This window comes from Lagopus muta, chromosome Z, assembly GCF_023343835.1.
Source record: "Lagopus muta isolate bLagMut1 chromosome Z, bLagMut1 primary, whole genome shotgun sequence".
Lineage (NCBI taxonomy): Eukaryota > Metazoa > Chordata > Aves > Galliformes > Phasianidae > Lagopus > Lagopus muta.
The window spans coordinates 2,172,256-2,190,257 of NC_064472.1; the positions used below are offsets into that span (position 1 = coordinate 2,172,256).

At 45.8% G+C, this 18,002-nt stretch overlaps 1 protein-coding gene across 7 annotated transcripts in view; it reads left to right on the forward strand.

Annotated features, from left to right (window-relative positions):
• The window catches only part of DYM (dymeclin), a 150,442-nt gene that overhangs the window by 125,277 nt on the left and 7,163 nt on the right, over positions 1–18,002 (forward strand). For all 7 annotated transcript variants that reach the window (XM_048931597.1, XM_048931601.1, XM_048931594.1 and 4 more), the window contains one exon: positions 2,625–2,738. In XM_048931597.1, the coding sequence (XP_048787554.1) occupies positions 2,625–2,738 (114 nt within the window). The remainder of the gene's footprint in view (positions 1–2,624; positions 2,739–18,002) is intronic.

An 18,002-nucleotide genomic window follows, 5' to 3' on the forward strand; every position in this document is an offset into this window, starting at 1 on the left:
TTCAGGGTCCCATCCAACCCAACCATTCAGTAGTTCTGTGATCATTAAGTTCCCTTCCAATCCAGTCATTTCGTGATTTTATGAGAGATAAGAGACTTCTTCTGCTTGTCCAGAACCAGGCAAGCCCTGGTGGCCAGGTCCTTCCACCTGCCAGCCTCCCACAGAAAGCAGTGTGCCCTTTCCTTTGTTACAGCTAAATGTAGGTTTTCCTCAGCAATTTAAACTGTTACAGTTCCTCCCCAAATGTATTTAATACAGGGTTACAGCATAACACCAATTACATTCTAAAGCTATTTTAAGCTTTCCAAGGGAGCACACTGCCTTTTTAAATAGCTCCTTTGTTACAGAAGCAAGGATGTTAAAAAAAAAAAAAAGATTTTCTAAAGAATATACCTGTCACCAGTTGGCAAGTGCTGGGAGCTCTCAGGCTTGCAGATCTGAATAAGAGATGGCATTCAGCTGACTCCTCTTCCACCCTGCCACATCCTCTGGTTCATACAGGGGTGGTAGTCACGCTGGGTGCCTTTGCATATAATGGCAATAAGCAAATGCCTCTTCTGGGATATCCTGTCTATCACACATCTCTTGCTTTTCTCCATATAGAAGATATGCTTTTAAACCATATCTCATTGCAGTACTGTGCTATCAGGATTAGAAAGAACTCGATATGGAACTCCAGTTCCATTTTGTCTGAAGAAGAAAGACAAAGATTAGAGATATGTATCATTATGTAAGGGGATATTTTTAATTTCAGTCTGCACATCAAAAATAGCAGTTCAGAATTCTGTGTAATTGTAACATGCTGTGCAAATATTGGGAGCTCTCTGGACTATAACATCTGTAACTCTAAAACACTAGAAATCTTTAAAACATGGCCCAGAGTGGAGCATTTGGCTTCCTAAAATAGGAGCCACCAGATTTCAGATAGCATCTGCAAGCTCCCTTCATTTTGTATGTATACATTTGATGACTGTGTTTTATCCTTCCGATTAAAGCCTAACACTAATTTTTGCCTTCGTGGTTTAGCAAAACCTTTGCATCTGAACTCAGCAATCTTCCTACCCCATTGCTTTTTGCAAGGACTAGCAATCAACAGCTCTGCAGTCCGTCCCTGCCTGTAAGGATGCAAACCCTGCTGCATCAGCCAGGGGAGGGGGGATTCTTGCCTTACGCGACCATGGCGATATCAAGAGAGCCAAGCAGGTCAAGCCTGTATTTTTCATCGAATGATTGCTGTGTTTCTGTTGTATAAAACAGAACCAAAACATCTCTCCCTGTTCCACTCAGTTGTTTCACAGTATCTAGAGAAAGTTGCTCTGAGATCCAGCTGCCCAAAAAGAGGGCTAGTGCTTTGGAATTGCAAGAGAGAACCAACAAGCCCAAATCACAAAGCAGTCATGCCATCAGCTGCCTTTGTTTTGTGAGCAGCAGCTGAGCTAGGAGGTGCAATTAGGCTAATGGGTTCTGGCTCCAGCTGCCAGTTGCTGCAGAACAAATAGATTTTGCAGCCAATATACTTTTCCCTCTTTTACTTGGGACTATTAGCAGAGATTAGTTGGTGTGACGAGGCTGTAATTTGGGCACCTGTGGGCACTGCCACTTTGCAGACAAGGCTACAAGTCAGGAAACCTAACAGCAGTGTGTGCAGACAGTGGGTGCTGTGCATGGCTCCAACCAGGCAGCCAAGGACAGTGCAAAATGGCTCCAACCATCCTATGGGGCCTTCTAACAACCTGAGGGATTTAAGTTTTGCCCCATATCCATCATTCAGATCTCCTCTAGAAGAGGGGATGGGGTTCCCAAAGTGTGCTCTTTTGCAATGAAAGGAGCTCTGGAAGGGCAGGTCTCTCATGTCCCCAGTGGAGAACTGCTGGTGGGATGTTGGCTGCTGTTGTGACTTATTGGGCTTAGAGAGGGATGAAAGTTGATCTCACCCAACTGTGGCGTGCTTACAAGGATCAGCTGGGACGCAAAAGCAGTGCTGAGGGGGATGCCTGGGGAAGATCAGCTTGGCCTCTTCAGGGAGAAATGCAGGAGAGCACTGAGAGGGAGTGTATAGGTCCTGGGATTTGCCTCATGGAGGATGGCTTATTTGGGGAGAAGGGCAGCTTTGTGGGTTTGCTTTTTTTTTTCCAGTTGCCATGGGTTTGGATGCTACAAAATCACCAAGTGAGTCCTGTAGACCCTTGAAGTTGTTTAACGGGTGCTCTCGAGTCCTCTGTTGAGTAGATATTGTAAATACAGGAATTTTGCTTCAGTACTTGAAAACTAGAGTAAATTTCTGGCCCAAAGTACAAAAAGTCAACGGGAATGCCTTGAAAGTCCCATATGCGTGAGAAAGGTAAGAGCTGAAGAACATTGATGTGTGCAGTGTTTGAAAACCTTATTTGACTAATTCAGCTGAAGGTGTTCAACAGTGAATTCATCTACTCCTTAAAAATACCTGCAGAACACTGACAGGCCAGTGTCTCATCCACGGAGTGTACCTAATGATGGCCCAGCAATAGCGTACTGCTCTGAGAAGTGCAGAGACATCAACCCAGGAGAAGAAAGCAATGGCTTTGTGTGTGTATCGATACAGAGATCCCTCCCGTTTGCTGACGTGCTCTGATTCTCCATCACAGGTGATCAGTTTCTTCAGCTCCCGGTTGGAGCACGCCGGAGCTGACCTGTCGGTGGAGCGCGTTCTGGAGATCATCAAGCAGGGAGCTGTGGCTTTGCCCAAGGACAGGCTCAGGGTGAGTGCTCGGCTCATCAGCTAACATATGCTATTCCAGTTAATTACATACACACACTTTGTATCTGTGACACTGGAACGTCAGTAGCAGTGGATGAGGGACCCCGTGGTTGATCACAATATCTGTGTGGTTTAATTATACGCTGGTTTGTGCTAAATGTTGGGGTGAATTTTCTTGATCAGTCATTAAATTGAAGTGTGGAGGAAGTAGGATTTGCTGAGGCAGAGATTTTCTTCATCATATCTGTTACGTGTGGTCTCACCTCTCTGCCCATTCAGATGTAACGAGGCTGTCATCATCCTCATTTTTACTGGCACATTCTTTCCTTGGTGTTCCACGTCTCCATGTGGTCTGTATAAAATGGTGCGCAGATGAATTCTGGGGGCTTCAGTCTTGAGTTATGGATAAACCATCCCGCTGGAAATCAGTTCAGGGTGGTCAGCGCAGTGATAAGCTGTATGTAATCCTGAGCAGAGCCTCCAGGGTCTTCTGAGAGCCTCGGATCCAGGAGGGATTCAGTGCCTCGATGGGTTTTGTGAGGCTGAAATCCATGATGGGCTGCGTGGTGCTTAAATGCTGTGATAAAATTCTGTGCAGGTGGGTAAGGAAGTAAATGGGAGCAATATGGTGTTTTGTTGTTTGTTATTTTTTTGTTGTTTTTTTTTTAACACAAACAACAGTGTTTGCTTCTCCACTGTGCCAAGAATGTTTTAAATACTTCCTGGTCTCTGCAGAGCCATTTCTGTTCTTACTCCGTGATAAGTGAGCAGGAGTGTCTTCTCAAGCCTCGTTTTTTTGTGATAACTTCAGGAAAATGCCATCTGATGAGAAGTGCAGAGTACACGTGGCCACTGGCAATGGCAGTAATTAGTTTATACCCTGGTAATCCTGAAACGCCCCGTGGGAATTGTCCAGCTGGCTGCATGCATGGTGTCTTTCCTGCAGCTCCCAGCGTCCCTGAGGCAGTGTGTGCAGTGACTCGGCCAGGCTGAGTTACTTTGGAAGAAATGGGCTGCTTTTTTGTGACAGCATTTTCATACGTGCAAATAATTGAAAGCTCTTTTGTTAAGGGACTACAGTGACTGCTGACCTGCTGACAGAGCCATTAGTAAATGAGTTTGTTGCTTAGGAAAAAAAAAAGAAAAGAAGAATGGACTTTCGTGTTGGGCCACAATTTATGGAAGTGTTGTTTCAGGAGTGAAATCCCCTCAAGTTTACATTGTGTGCACCAATGGTTTGGTCTTTCATTGGTTGCTTTCTTGCCTGAAGAAAGCTGGTGACACTGACCTGCATCTGTAACTGCTGCATTAATCTGTAGAGGCACAAACTCCCTTTCTCTGTAATAACATTGCTATTGAATAGCACTCAGTTCCCCTCTGTAGACATCACATGGTGAGCCTTAGTGCCATCTGCCCTTCTCTTGTAGGGGTCTTCCAAGTCTCCCCGTTTCTCAGGTCTTCCCATTGCAGTCTCTGAGGTTTCAAGGGGAAGCTCTTCCAAAGCTTGACAAAACCACAGTAAGATCAGACTGAAGATAGAGTTGCACAACAGTGCTGGCAGCTCCGAGGAATTTCAGCAGCTAAATAGAGGAGAAAGCTTTAATCCTCGTGTCTGTAATGACACTCTGGGCATGTCTGGATGGGTGGAGAAGCCCTACCCACATTGGCTCAATGCACAATGGGCTCAGTGAGCTCCTGTGTGTGAGCTGGAGGCTGTCTTGCTGCACGGACCAACCAACGATGCCTACTGAAGGACATTTCTCTAAAAGACTTTGGTTTGGGCATGGCTAGCTCAGGGAAGTGAATTCAGGGAGCTGGCTGCTATCGAGACAACTTCAGGAATGTACGGAGGAATGATGGGTTGCATTAGGGTTGGCATGACCCACGTGGATTTACAGAGTGGAGAGTGATGGAGTTTAGTCCTGAGAGTTTTTGGATCAGCTTTTCAGTTAATTATTAAGTAATTTTCAGGCCGTTGTTGCTTTTTCACAGAATCACAGAATGTCCCAAGTTAGAAGGTGCCCACAGGGATCACTGAGTCCAATCCCTGGCTTTACACAGCACCACCTAAACTCAAATCCTATGGCTCAGAGCAGAGTACAGATGTTTCATGAGCTCTGGCAGCTGTAGGGCACAAGGGAGCTGAAGGGCCATGAGGGGCTGTAGGGCCATGAGAGGCTGTAGGGCTGTGTGGGAGCTGCAGGCCACCATGAGACCTCCCCTTAAACCAAGGGACCTTGGCCACTGCTCACGCTCCATTGCTCATACTCTCAGGCCCTTCCCCATCTCCCTTTGGGTGCTGAGGTGCTCTAAAGGAGTAGTGCTTCTACATGGTTGATTCTAAGTCTAGATTGGACTAGGTGATCTCTGTGGTCGTCTTAGAGGTCTTTTCCAACTTGACAATTCTATGATTTTGCTGCTTCCTAGAAATTGCCATCTTCAACTTAAGCTCTTTGGAGGTTGTGCTGGAGGTCCTCATTTGGAAAAGCAAGCAGTGAAGCAGTGTTTTAACTCCCTTGCTTCTCTGCAACCCAAACAGTGGTACTTTTTCTCATGTATGTGTACTCAATTTATGCACAGATAAATACAGTGAATGTTTTCCTGCTGCTTATCTTGGCTTTTGTTGAGGAAGTGAGCATTCAAGAGGCGTTCTGTGCATTCAGATCTGGAGTCTGAGTAAAGGTAACCTAAAAATAACTGCACTCACCACCATGATCTCAATCTGCATAATGGAGCTTATCAGTGCGATAGCACACCCCAGTGCTCCTTTCCCTGTGGGAAACACTGAGTGACAAAAGGGACATGTGTGTTAGCATCAGGTCACGTATGTGGGCCTGTGTCTGCAAACAACTGTAGGGAGATGAGGGATGCAAGTCCTGTTTTCCTTTCGGTCCTGGAGCAAACACGACTACAGTGGAAGACAAACGATGTAATGAACGTTATTTTAAGCTTTTAGCTCTGTGCTGCGGAAGGCACAGAAAGTCCAAGCTGGATAATTAGCCTTGTAGAAGATTTTTCCAAAAACACAGAGATAAGGGGCAGGTGCTGAAATCAAGAGCTGCTCGTTTCTCTTTGGTATGTAGGAGGAGATAAATGCAGTTGATGTGCCTGGGACAGAGCAGCAGCCGTGGTTTGGAGATAGGGCTGTCTCCTCGCGGATGAGCAGCCGCATCCCAGGCTCCCTGCTTTATTGCAGAGCTTATTAAAGGCAATTTAGAGATCACAGTGATAGGTGAAAATTGGTCTCCTTTATTTTTATTTTGTGAAGTTCTCAGGCTGCCTTTCCTCCCTTTGGTGCAGTGTGTGTGTGTGCTTTCGGCGTGAGAGCAGCACAGCGGTGCCTGGAGCCTGCCTGTTATCTCGGGGTTTCAAGGGAGCAGCCAGCAGATAACTGCTCTTCTGCAGCACGTGGGAAAGCTTGTTTGCAATGCCAGCTGCTGGCTGTAGGCTGACATTTGGGTTCATGGACTGATCGCAGTCAGAAGGCCACATTTTCACAAAAGAGAACATCCCACCAGCTGTACCAGTTTAATCAGAGCCCTCATGGTCATGAACGTAGTTTGAGATGCTTTTTTTTTTTTTTCCCTGCTTCCTAGAATCACAGAATTGTTAAGGTTGGAAAAGATCTCCAAGATCATCGAGTCCAACCACCAACCCACTTCCTTGCCTCCTGTGTCAGTTGGTACTTCTGTTGCAGCTGTGCATGCTGTTCTGTGTTCCTGATGTTAGCAGCTGTCATGCTTTCAGCTCACACCTTTTTGCCATGTCTGATATGGCAATCTAATCTTGAATTCTAATCTAATCTTCCTAATCTTGAAATCTAATATTGAAGTGCATTCTCCTTTCACAGCATTAAAATTTCACAGAATAATTGAAAAGAGCACAGGCAAATGCCTTCAGTCTGGGCAGAACAAGCTTTGCACTACATGCTATAAGGTTTTCTCATAGGTTTGCCTTTCTGTTAGCACTGTACTTCCAACTCCTTCAACTTCTGTTTGTTTCATGGAGAAGAAATCCCTAATCATCATGGCACCACCGAGCAAAAATCAGCACATTGTCATGGGAGTTCTGTTTCCAGAGTCCTGATGTCCTTGGTGCCCAGTGAGTGTTTTTTGATGCTTGCTTCAGAGTGGCAGAATCATAGAATCGTTAAGGTTGGCAAAGATCAATAACATCAGCACCAAGTGTAAAGCCAACTCATCCCTACCATGCCCACTGGTAGAATCATAGAACCTTGGGGACATGATGAGCAAGCATGGTGGGGGTGGGTTGATAGTTGGGCTAGACAATCTGAGTGGTCTTTTCCAACTTTACTGGTTCTGTGATCCTAAGATTCTAGGAAAAAAAGATCTAGAACGTTTTCCTGGGACTTGTGGTCAGAAAATAACTGGTGAAGCTGTCGGCACTCAGCTGGCTCTGGCTGATTTTAGGTGGGGATTAATGACCTGTCTGTCTGAATGGGCAAGCCTTGGTGCAGGTGCTCTCCTATTTGTGTAAGCCCAGCTGCTGAGCTTGTTGAGAATGAGTTGGAACTTAGCTTTGTAATGAGTACATCCAGGAAAGGGTTTATATTGTTTAAATCTCTGTAATTAAATGGTGCAAGTCTGTGTGTAGGCAAGATCTAACTTATACGGAAAAATATAAATGAAAATTGTGTTTATTATAGTGATTAAAGTTCAGTGCATGCTGACATAGTTCAGCATGTGGGAATTTTGGTTGTGCATTTTGTAGAAACTTTGAGAAGAAAGATAGCACAGCAGCCAGGGTCTGTAATCCCAGAGGGGAACCAGAGCACACCAGTTTGGGGGTGCAGAAATAAATGTCACAGTCAATTCAAAGCATAAAATACGATCATAGAATGATTGAGGTTGGACAAGTCCTCCCAGCTCCCCAGGCCCAACCCAACTCACCCCCACCATGCCCACTGACCACGTCCTGAAGTTCCACATCTCCGTGGTTCTTGAACATCTCCAGGGATAGAGTGCTAACAGAACTGCAGAAGTGCCCCTCACGTAAGATAGAAGAAATCTGTTAACTCTTTAAGCTTTAAGGAGAGTGAACTGAACTATACCACAGTCCTTTGAAATGAAATCCAGTTTCATTTCCTTGTTCTTCAGTTCCATGTTCTTCCATTCATGAACAGCCATGGAATGTCATACAGCTGTAGTCGAGATATTCGAGTTCTTGGCATGGTCTGGTAGTGTTGGTGATTCACTTACGAAGCGCATTTATTTATTTTTACAAGTTGGTTTTAATTTTTTTTAATAAAAACAAATCAGAACCCTTCATTCAGGTGCCATTGCAGGGGTGTTTGCTTGGATTTGGGATGTCACACACATTGAGATTTGGTTTTCTTTGCTGAGATGTCAGCCAAGTCCTCTGTGACGTAAGGACGTGGTTACAGCTCAGTGCAAGGTTGGTTTGGATACTGTGTGGTCTGACACCAGCAGTGTGCACCGTGGCATTCACAACCTCTGCTTGGCACTCCCAAGGAGATTTTGCCAGCTCTGTCACTGGTCCTGTGTTTGTGTGTTACTCTCAGGGCTGCTCACAAGGGGATGTGCTCCCACCTCTCACCAAGCACCTTCTGAACATGAGAATTATGCAGTATCACAATTTTAAATTATAGCATTAAGAGGAAGGGGCCAAAAATCCCCACCACTCCGATTTTCAAATAGAAATTCTTCTGAGAACCCAAAGAAAGTCACTTTGCTTTTACACAGCAGCTCTCCGTCAGTGCTGGAATTAAACCCAGCTTTTTTAACTTGAAGCAACTTCGGCTTACTGCAGTGGTTATAAATTCTTTCATGGGGGTGGAGAAAAACAAGCAGTAACTTTGGCATTGTTGATGAGAACAAGTTAAAAAACAGCTATTTTACTGTGCCTGTCTGCCTGGTGCACAGCTAGAAACGTACTAATGCTTTTCTGACACCTCCCCATTGAAGAGTAATGCAAACATCACTGCAGCATCAGCAGACGAAAATATGGTCTTGGATCTCCGATTTTTTAAGTGTTTCTCATGTAGTACCAGCTTCTTGCTGTAAACGAGCCAAAATCTCTTCCAACAGAAAACTGTCATTGTGCTTTCGACTCCAAGAGAGCACTGCAGATTCGTACCTTTCTTTACAGATTGAGATTAAATGGAACAGTTCAACCTTGGTTTCTTCCTCATCCCCATTCCCTGCCATATCCCAATGCCTCAGAGATCCATGAGAAAAAGAGTGGGGTCACTGGGGGGTTTTCCTTTTGGCTTCAGTGGTCCTGAGGTTTCAAGTCTCATCTTTGTGCTGGTGAGATGCCACCAAGTGTGCTGTGAGCGCAGACAGGTGCCTACAGATTGTGTATCTGATGGAGGGGAGCACTGAGGCTCGTATTGACTGGTGATTATCAGGTGGGTAGAAGGGCTGTGCTCTCTTTTCTCTGTCCCCCTCCTTTCTCCAGTCTCATGCTGCTATTTTCAGTGGCTGAAGCGGACTAAGAGAAGAGCTGAAGGAGCAGAAGAGATGGCAGTAAGTGCTGTTGGCAGGTCACTGGTGGGCCTGAAGGATTGGTTGCCCCCACCAGGTCCATCCAGCTCCCGTCTTGAAACGGGTGATAAAATGTCAGCTACTCAGAGAATAATTCCTCGTACGTATCTCACACAGGGTGTAGGGGGAGTCCCCATCCCTGGAGGGGTACAGGAACCACAGAGATGTGACACATGGGGACGTGGTCAGTGGGCATGGTAGGGATGGGCTGATTTGGGTCTGGAGATCTTGAAGGACTTTTCCAACCTTCATGATTCCGTGATCATACTTTCCAAGGCGGTGGTACTGTTGCTATGAAAATGCTCCGAAAGTGCAAGTGCTGCTCTTCATGTCCCCTTCACATTTTGTCGTTGCTTCTCTCATGCTGTGTCTGTAATTTGCAGTAAATACCATGATCAAACATGGGCTCCTGGGGTTTGTTTGCTCACATCTCAGACCTTGGTGTGCCTGGAGCCCTGCGGTTCTTCCAAGGCCGTGCACCTTGCTTACAGACGTGGGCAGATAGCGTGCATAAAGATTGTGATTTTTCAATGCTTTCAGCTTCTGCTTGTCAGTCTGTGTCTTAAGCACGAAGGGTGCTTTCTCCCTGTTACCATGATATGTTAGTGCTGCTGTCACTAATCTATTGCAGACACCGCTGTTATCGGCCTGCAGCTGCTTGAACAGACACCCAGGACTGTTGTAATGAGGGTCCTGCAGTTATTATTTGAGCTGTTTTTCTCTTTTATCTTCCCTTCAGGGGCCATCAGAATGGCAGTGTTGTTTTTTTTTTACAAGCTCCAACTTGAAACTTTTAGAAGTTCCTCTTCTCTGTGTGTCGAGCTGCTTGAATTCCCCGTAAAAGCGCTGGAGCTGTGAATCAATTTGTAATTGATACAACAGCATGCAAACACCCACCTTAGCTTTGTGTTAAAGGACTGCACGTGGATGTAGCAGAAAACCACAGCTGAGATACACTGAAGCACGTTTGTCACTTTGCAGTCAGTTCTGACACTGATGTTAATGGCTGAGCACCCGGCAGATCCCAAACCTCTGGCTGACTTTCCCCCATGGACGGGGTCTGTGCCTTGATCAGGAAAGGAAGTTGGTTGCAGGGTGTCTCGGGCTGCCAAACCTCATGAGGAAATCGGGGCTGTTCCCACCATCAGAGCAGGCAGAGCAGTTAACCCTTTCTGCTCGTTGGCTGCCTCATTGCTCTTGCTAAGGTGCAGCCAGCTTCCTTCTGACCTGTGAGCATTTCTGCAAATTGCTGTTGCAGTTTCTCCCCCTGTGAATGCAGCACTAGGGCAGTGGAAGGGATAATTTATTTAGAAGTCCCATCTTGTGCTCATTGGGTCACCCAGCTGCTGCTTCCCGGCTCCTCTGTTGTTGCCCTTAAACCTTCCGGTTTTCAGCCAGTTTCAAAAGTCACATTTGAAAGCTTTAAGTCGCTTTCAGGATTTTTAAATGCAAAGTGATTTAAATGCAGTGGCTGTTCCTGTATCACCTGAATCCCTGCAGTGATGCATTGCAGTGGGACATGGCTATTGTAACCTTCCGTTGTGTCCTAATAAAATCAATGTATGTCGCCTCCTGCTTATGAATTAACAAGCCAGGAGGTAAAGCATGGTGCACAACTGGTCATTATTATGTCTGGAGGTGGCTGCTGCACTATTGACAGCAGTGGCAAGTAGTACAGCTTGATTTCATTTTATCATTTCTCATGTAAGGATTCTGTACATAGAATTGTTGCAGTGCTATCAGAGCTCTCCTTCCTTTTTAGTCAGGACTGAAGAGTGGCATCCATGGCCACCAACACAAATGCACTCTTGCTTTACATGTGGAAGCACCAGCCAACCTGTCAGAGTCCCAAAACCACCACTGTTTCCAGGATCCAGTTGAACAGAGTTCCTTTCTTCAGCCCTTGCACAGGATCTTCATTTTCGTTTGTGCCAACAAGATGTGGCGCTTGGGGACGTGGTCTGTGGGCACGGGCTTGGGTCTGGACTTGGTGATCTTGAAAGTCTTTTGCTACCTTAATGATGTGATGATTCTTAGGAATGAGTGGCTGGAAACAGACTGATTTAGGATACCAGCTAATCACAGCAATTTAAACGCAAATATAATATAGGAAATCATCACATGCAAGGTTTTCAGTAGCACTGGTAAGGTGTTTGTGGCCGTCAGCACTATGGTAGCTGATTTATTTTTGTTTTACCCAACATTTTACATATTTTGCCTCCTTTTCATCTTGCTGGGGCCTTAGTGTGGAATCCAGAGCAGCAAAGATTGTCAAGGAGAACTGGGCAGTGCACAACACGAGGTATCCTGGGAGGTGCTGGAGCAGAGCAGTGATTGTGCAGCTCAGGAATGAGGAGCATTGGCCAAGAGGAAGACGCAGTGTGGGCTAGCACAGGACACTCCTATTCCCAACTGCTGTCTGCATGGAGACCGATATTTACAGGGAGGATCAGTCTGTCCCCTCCACCCCAAAACCTCTTCCATTTGCCTTCTGGAAGCTGTATTCTGGGTTCAGTCACTTCATTCCAGAGTAATTGCTTTCTTCGCAAAACAGAGCAATTAGACTGGAGTGAAATCACCTTGTTCTGGAGTTACAGAACTGCTGCAGAAGAGATGGTCAATAGTAGCACTGTGCTGGTCAACCTTACGCAGCACTCAGACCGGACTTTGGTTGTCCAAACCCATCTTTGAGGCCTAACTAAACGTTCAGATCATAGAATCATTGAAGTTGGAAAAGACCTCCTAGATCCCCAAGCCCAGCTCGTACCACCATGCCCACTGGCCACGTCCCCAAGTGCCAAATCTCCATGGTTCTGAAACACCTCTTTGGACAGGGATTCCACCAACCCCCCGTGCAGCCTTTGCCAATGCATCACTGCTCTTGGGAGAATAAATTGTTCCTAACATCCAGACTGAAATGATGATAAGGTCCTCTCTACACAGCAGAGAAATGTATATTAGTAGGGATTCGGGCAAATCCTTCAAACCAAGAGCAACGTAGAATGGATGTTAAACCATCCTAGGAGCTGGGAAATCAGCAGCACAGTGATTTTCTGCCTGTTACCCAGTGTGTTTCTCCTGGTACTGTGTGAACATGGCACTCTCCTGGTTTCAGTCCACACACTCTATGCAGAGCTGTAGCTGCAGTTGTAGCCGAGCTCATGGATGTTTCAGCCCTGCCTGTGGCAGCTTGTGCATTGTAATTAACTGCTTCCCATTAAGGCAACAGATGAGAAATCGTGCAGTTACATGCAGAGGCTGTAGGAGATGGATCAGTGTCCTGGAACAGCAGTCAGTAGTGTTTGGTGGTTGGGTTTTGTTGGCTTTTTTTGATTCTTTCTGACCCAGGAAACTATGAGTGTTGTAAAGTGAAGAATGCCTTTGAATGTGAGCAGGAGCAAAGCAGGAGGTGGAGAGGCATCATTTGAGCACTGCTGTTTATTCCTGTCTGGGACTAAAATCCACAGTAACAACAACAACAAAAATAGGGAAAAGAGCTGTGCAACAAGAACCTTGGGGAAGAGGAACATTAATTGGAGCATAGGATTCGTTACTCTGCATTTGTTAATATTATAGTTAGCATCCTTTCTAAATGTAGATCTTTAAGATGCAATATGCAATTCTTTGGGCATCCTGCAGGGAGCAGAAAGATATTTCTGTATCCTGACCTGGGGGAAGTGCATTGCAGTAATTTTCTCCTTCCGTAAACCAGAAGCTTGCTGGTAGCTCTGAATTTCATCTGTAAAAGATGTTCTAAACAGTTCTTAGGAATGGTTGCAAGGATGAGCTGGACTCAGCCCTGCTGGGAGTGTTTTTGGGTGGGAGATAGGAGAGAGAGGTAAACGATGGCATTTTCCTATCACCTGGGTGAGGGATATTGTCCTTCCTGCCCTCCTGATGGGCATCAGGACAAGGCATTACTATGCTGAGAAATGTGGGACTGATATTGAATGCTCTGCACACTTTGGGGAGGAGAAGGATCAGAAGGTGACACACAAACCCCATCACCAAGAGCATGCATAACCAAGGAGAGAAGTATCTCTATGTGCACAGCTGAAGTCCAGTGCAAGCCCTTTGTTGCATCCAGTAGGACTGGAAGTGACTGGAGCTACAGAATCTTTTTTCAGAGCTACAGATTTTTTTCAGTGAGAGTTGTTGAGCTGCACTGCCTGCGCTTCACCTGCTGTGCAGTGCATCGACTTTGACACTGATTTATCTGTGCAATTTGGAGGTAAATATTCCATGAGTTTGTTTCATGGTATATACAGAGATAAGGTGGTTCTTCTCCTTCGCAGGGAGGATGAGCTCATGCAGGGGCACAAAGCAACCAGCTTCTGTCTGTTGTTGCTGCATTACATTGGGTGGTTGGCTGAGCCATTGGTTTGAAGATGCTGCGACTGGAGTTAGAAGTATGACATACAGAGGAAGTGAGAGGCTGGGCAAGCAGTTTCTCATGTTTCTGTCCTCTTTCAGAAAGCCATCCTATGTATTTTGTGTTTTTGTTACATTTTTCTCCGTGTCTCAGTCTGCTCAGCATGTGTTGTGCAGCCCTCCTCCCTCAGTTGCATGTCCTGCAGGGGAAAACAAAAAGTGCACTGCCAAATGCACTGCATGTGCATGATGCTTCTTTCCCAAATGTACTGCAATTTCAGTCAAAGCAAACAGAACTGTCACTGAAATGCTCTGGCAGTTTCTTTTTCTCCTTCTTTGGGAGCTATTTCCAATATGTGTTCGTTTCCTGCTGAAGAGCCGCAGCACCAGACGGGGAGTGAGAAAGGGAAAAATTGCACTAGGGAAAATCAACTTGCTGTTTTCTTCAGTGCCAAACCCGTTCTTGTCATCCTGATTAAGGAGTATATCCTATCCTATGTGTATGTAGGATAATGTGATGGAAGTAGATTTCTAAAATTTTATCCAAGAAAGCTGCAAGACTTGAAGATCTGCGGACAACTGAATACGAGACAGGGGGAAGAGACAACATAATCGTGTAGCCAGATCCCAATTCCACCTCTCCTATTGCTCACCCACTTGCAGGGTTCAGCTGTCTCTTCTGATTGAGTCTTTTAATTTAAGTTTCTGTAACATTTGACAGATTGAGAAGAACAGTCCTCAGATTTCTGCCCTGGCTGACAGATGATGCAGATAATGGAAGATAATCTTTTCCATTTACATGATTTGACACATTCTTACTTCCGTGTATGTTGAAGTCAAGGAATCAAAATAAATTTGAGTACAGAATATAAATCCCAGACAAATTACAGCTTTCACCGCAGTGTTGAGTTAAATGTAAACAGCAGAAATATTGCAGATATCTTCTAATTAAATGCATAAATTAGAGAAATGTCTTGAATATTTACAGCAACTACTCTGAGAAGTGAGAATAAGGGAGAAATGTACTTTGTCAGCTGATGGCTGCCTCAACTGCATCTCATAAGGAGCTGAATTTTGTCACAGCCTTTGGTACAAGTTGCATTGCTTCTATGCAGGGGATTTCTCATATCTATATTAAGATTGGGTATTAGGGTATATATTTCTTGTCTGAAAGAGCAGTGATGCATTGGCACGGGCTGCTGGGAGGGAGCAGGGGGGGGGTCCCTGTACATGGACATGTTCCAGAGCTGTGGGGATGAGGCACATGGGAATGTGGGCATGGTTGGGTGGCTTGGGGTTGGGCTTGGAGATCTTCTCCTACTTTCACAATGCTGCGATTCTGTTTAGGGACATGGTGGAGTGGGTTGAGGTTGGACATGGGGATCTTGGATGTCTTTTCCAACCTTCTTGATTCTAGAATCCACGTCCCTACAGAGGGCTCTGCTGTTGGAAGTAGCATGGCTTGGGACAGCACAGTTTTTCTGTAGCTGTATGGTTGTTGTACTACAGTGTGAGGTTGGTTGCATTAAATCTTGAATCCTCATGGATTTAGGTTGTGTTTGTGATTGTTGAGTTCACAAATAAAGGCTGATCTTGACCATGTTTCTTTTCCTGACTCATTACCCTGATGAAGCCACTGTACTCTTCTTTACACGGGTACATAATGATGGGACAAAGGTGAATGGCTTTGCACTTAAAGAGGGGAGATTTAGGTTAGATGTGAGGGAGAAATTCTTTACTCAGAGAGCAGAGTGGCCCTGGTAGTGCTGTCCTGAGAAGAGTGGGTGCTCCAAGGCCAAGGCTGGATCCTGGGAATGCCTCCATGACAGGAGCAAAACAACCTGTGGATTGAGGGCAGCCAGCACCACAGTGGGATGAGAGAATTTCCCAGCACTGTTAATGCACACTTTGTATGTGCAGTATGCCAGCAGAATTACATTGGAATTCCTCTTCTCTTTCCCATTGGGTTTTGCCAGGCTCTGGAAGAGCAGCAAAGGCTGATTGCTGTCACTGGGGCACCCAGCTTGGACCTGAATGCACAGAGTGGAGAGGGGCAGATACAGTGGATAGCAAAGGGGTGCAATGGCATTGACAAGCACGTGTTAAAAGGAGAGTCTCTGGAACTATTTTCTTTGTGTCTTAAGGACTATCTTTTGCTAATGGGAGCTCTGAATTCAGTTCAGCTCATTGAAGGCAGGGAGACATTGAAATACTGTATTCAAAGCATAGTGAAACAGTAAAAAACCAAAGTGATTTTCATGTGCTGTTAAAGGAGTGGGAGAGCACTTGAGCCCTTTCTCAGATTTAGGTGATTGTTTGCTTTAAAAAGAAAGGGCTCACTATAGGAAAGTACTGCTTTCTTATAGGGAAGGTTTCATCTCATAGGAAAGTGCTGCATCCTGGAGGATGTACAGTTCTATAGGATGACACTAAGCATGCTGATCCGTTTTGGCACGTGCTCAACTCCCGACCCACTTTACTCAGCCATCCAGATGACAAGTGGTTGCCCAGCTGCAAGACCCAGATGTCCTCCACCATGGAATAACCTGAACCCTTGCTCATTAGTTATCATTCTCTTCTACAAACTGCTTTCTTTTGGCATTGATGAGGGCTCGTTTCCAATAGCTGACCACAATATGCTGTCACAGCCTGAAAATGCCTTTGGGAAGAAGCATACACTGAGGTTGACCTAACAGCTGGTGGCAGTGAGTCTGCCCCCGGTCTGGAGTAATTGACATTTTGAAATATTTACAGCTCTGGCTCTCTCTGATTGAAATGCCCTAAAGCAAAAGGAGCTCTTCCTTTGAGCCTCTCCCCTACCAGCACTCACAGTGTGCACTGGGGAAAGGATGTTTGGTTGGGAGGGACGTCAGCTCTATGGTTGCTATTATGTAAAAACAAAACCTCATAAAACGAGCCCTCTGCACCGGCAGACCTATCATAAATGTCAGCATCAACAGGCAAATGCATCAGAAGGGGGTGGGAGAGTGGCTGGGGGCTGCGTGTCCCTGCCCAGTGCACAAGGCCAAAGCTGAGCACAGTGATAACAGAGGAACTCGGTCCCAGATGTCCAAAATGACGTTCTTGGCTTGGTGGCTTATTTTGGAAGATGCTGCAGCTTTGCAGTGATTTCCCGTGAAAGCATAGCTGGGGAGCTCATCACTGGGAAAATATGCAAAGTGAATCACTGCGCTCTCCTGCTGCCACCTCTTGTGCTGGGAGAGGAGCTGAAGGAGCAAACAAACACGTGGGGCATCAGAGGAGCTGTGACTGTGGGTTGAGAGAGGCTGATGGCTGAGAATGATACTGTGACTTCTTGGTCTTCTGCCTTCACGTGTGAGCTGTGCATTCCCAAGACTGCAGTAGGGCAGTGGAAAGCTCCTGTAGGTCGCTTCCACAAGGAAAGTCCTTTAGCTATGAAATCAGTGCATTTTGCTGTCAGCATGCTTCAGTGCCATCTGCAAGCCTGGCAAGCAGCAGGAGGGAAATCAGCGCTGGAGACTGCATGAGTGGCTGCTGGTTCTTCACAAGGAGAAACGTTCTGCTCCTTTCCCAGGGGTGGGGAGGAAAAACCCTCCTGATTCCTGAGGAAGAGTGAGCAAATGGGAGTGTTTGCATGTTGAAAAGCTGGATCAGAAAGTGTGCATTGCCCAGACAGGGCACCTAGGTCAGGTCGCTTGTGCAGCACACTGATTGCTGGTGCTTTGATGAAACTCAGAAATGTGGGTCACGTTCTTGAAGCTTAATCATTTCCTCCATTGGTGGAGCTGTACCCCAACGCTGTGCTCGTTTCTTTGCATAAGAACTGGGTTCTTCATAGACACAGAATTGTTCAGGATGGAAAAGACCTCCAAGACCACCCAGTCCAACCCCAACCCATCCCCACCATGCTCACTGACTGTGTCCCCAAGTGCCAAACCCATCTTTTAATTGAAAGTGTGATTGACTCCAGAGTCTGTGTGCAGAAGATCCATGGTGCCGTTCTGTACACAGCTACACATATCAGATATATCCATTATTCCAGGCTGGATGTGGCTCTGGGCAGCCTGGTCTAGTGGTTGGTGGCCCTGCCTTTGGCACGGGGGTTGAAACTATATAGTCTTTGAGGTCCTTTTCAACCCAGGCCATTCTGTGATTCAGCAGGATAATTTCCTCCCAACTTTCCACTGTTCCTATGTTTCACAGACCCTTTTAAAACTTGAACAATGAAGGAAAAATTCACCTGCAGACTTCAGTACATTATACCAATTAGGCTAAAAGCATGTGATTTGCTCTACAGAATATAATTACGAGATGGTTGTCTCTGTCGTGACAACTGGAATACTGGTTGGTAATTCTGGTGTTATTTTTGGTTCATAAAAGGTTTG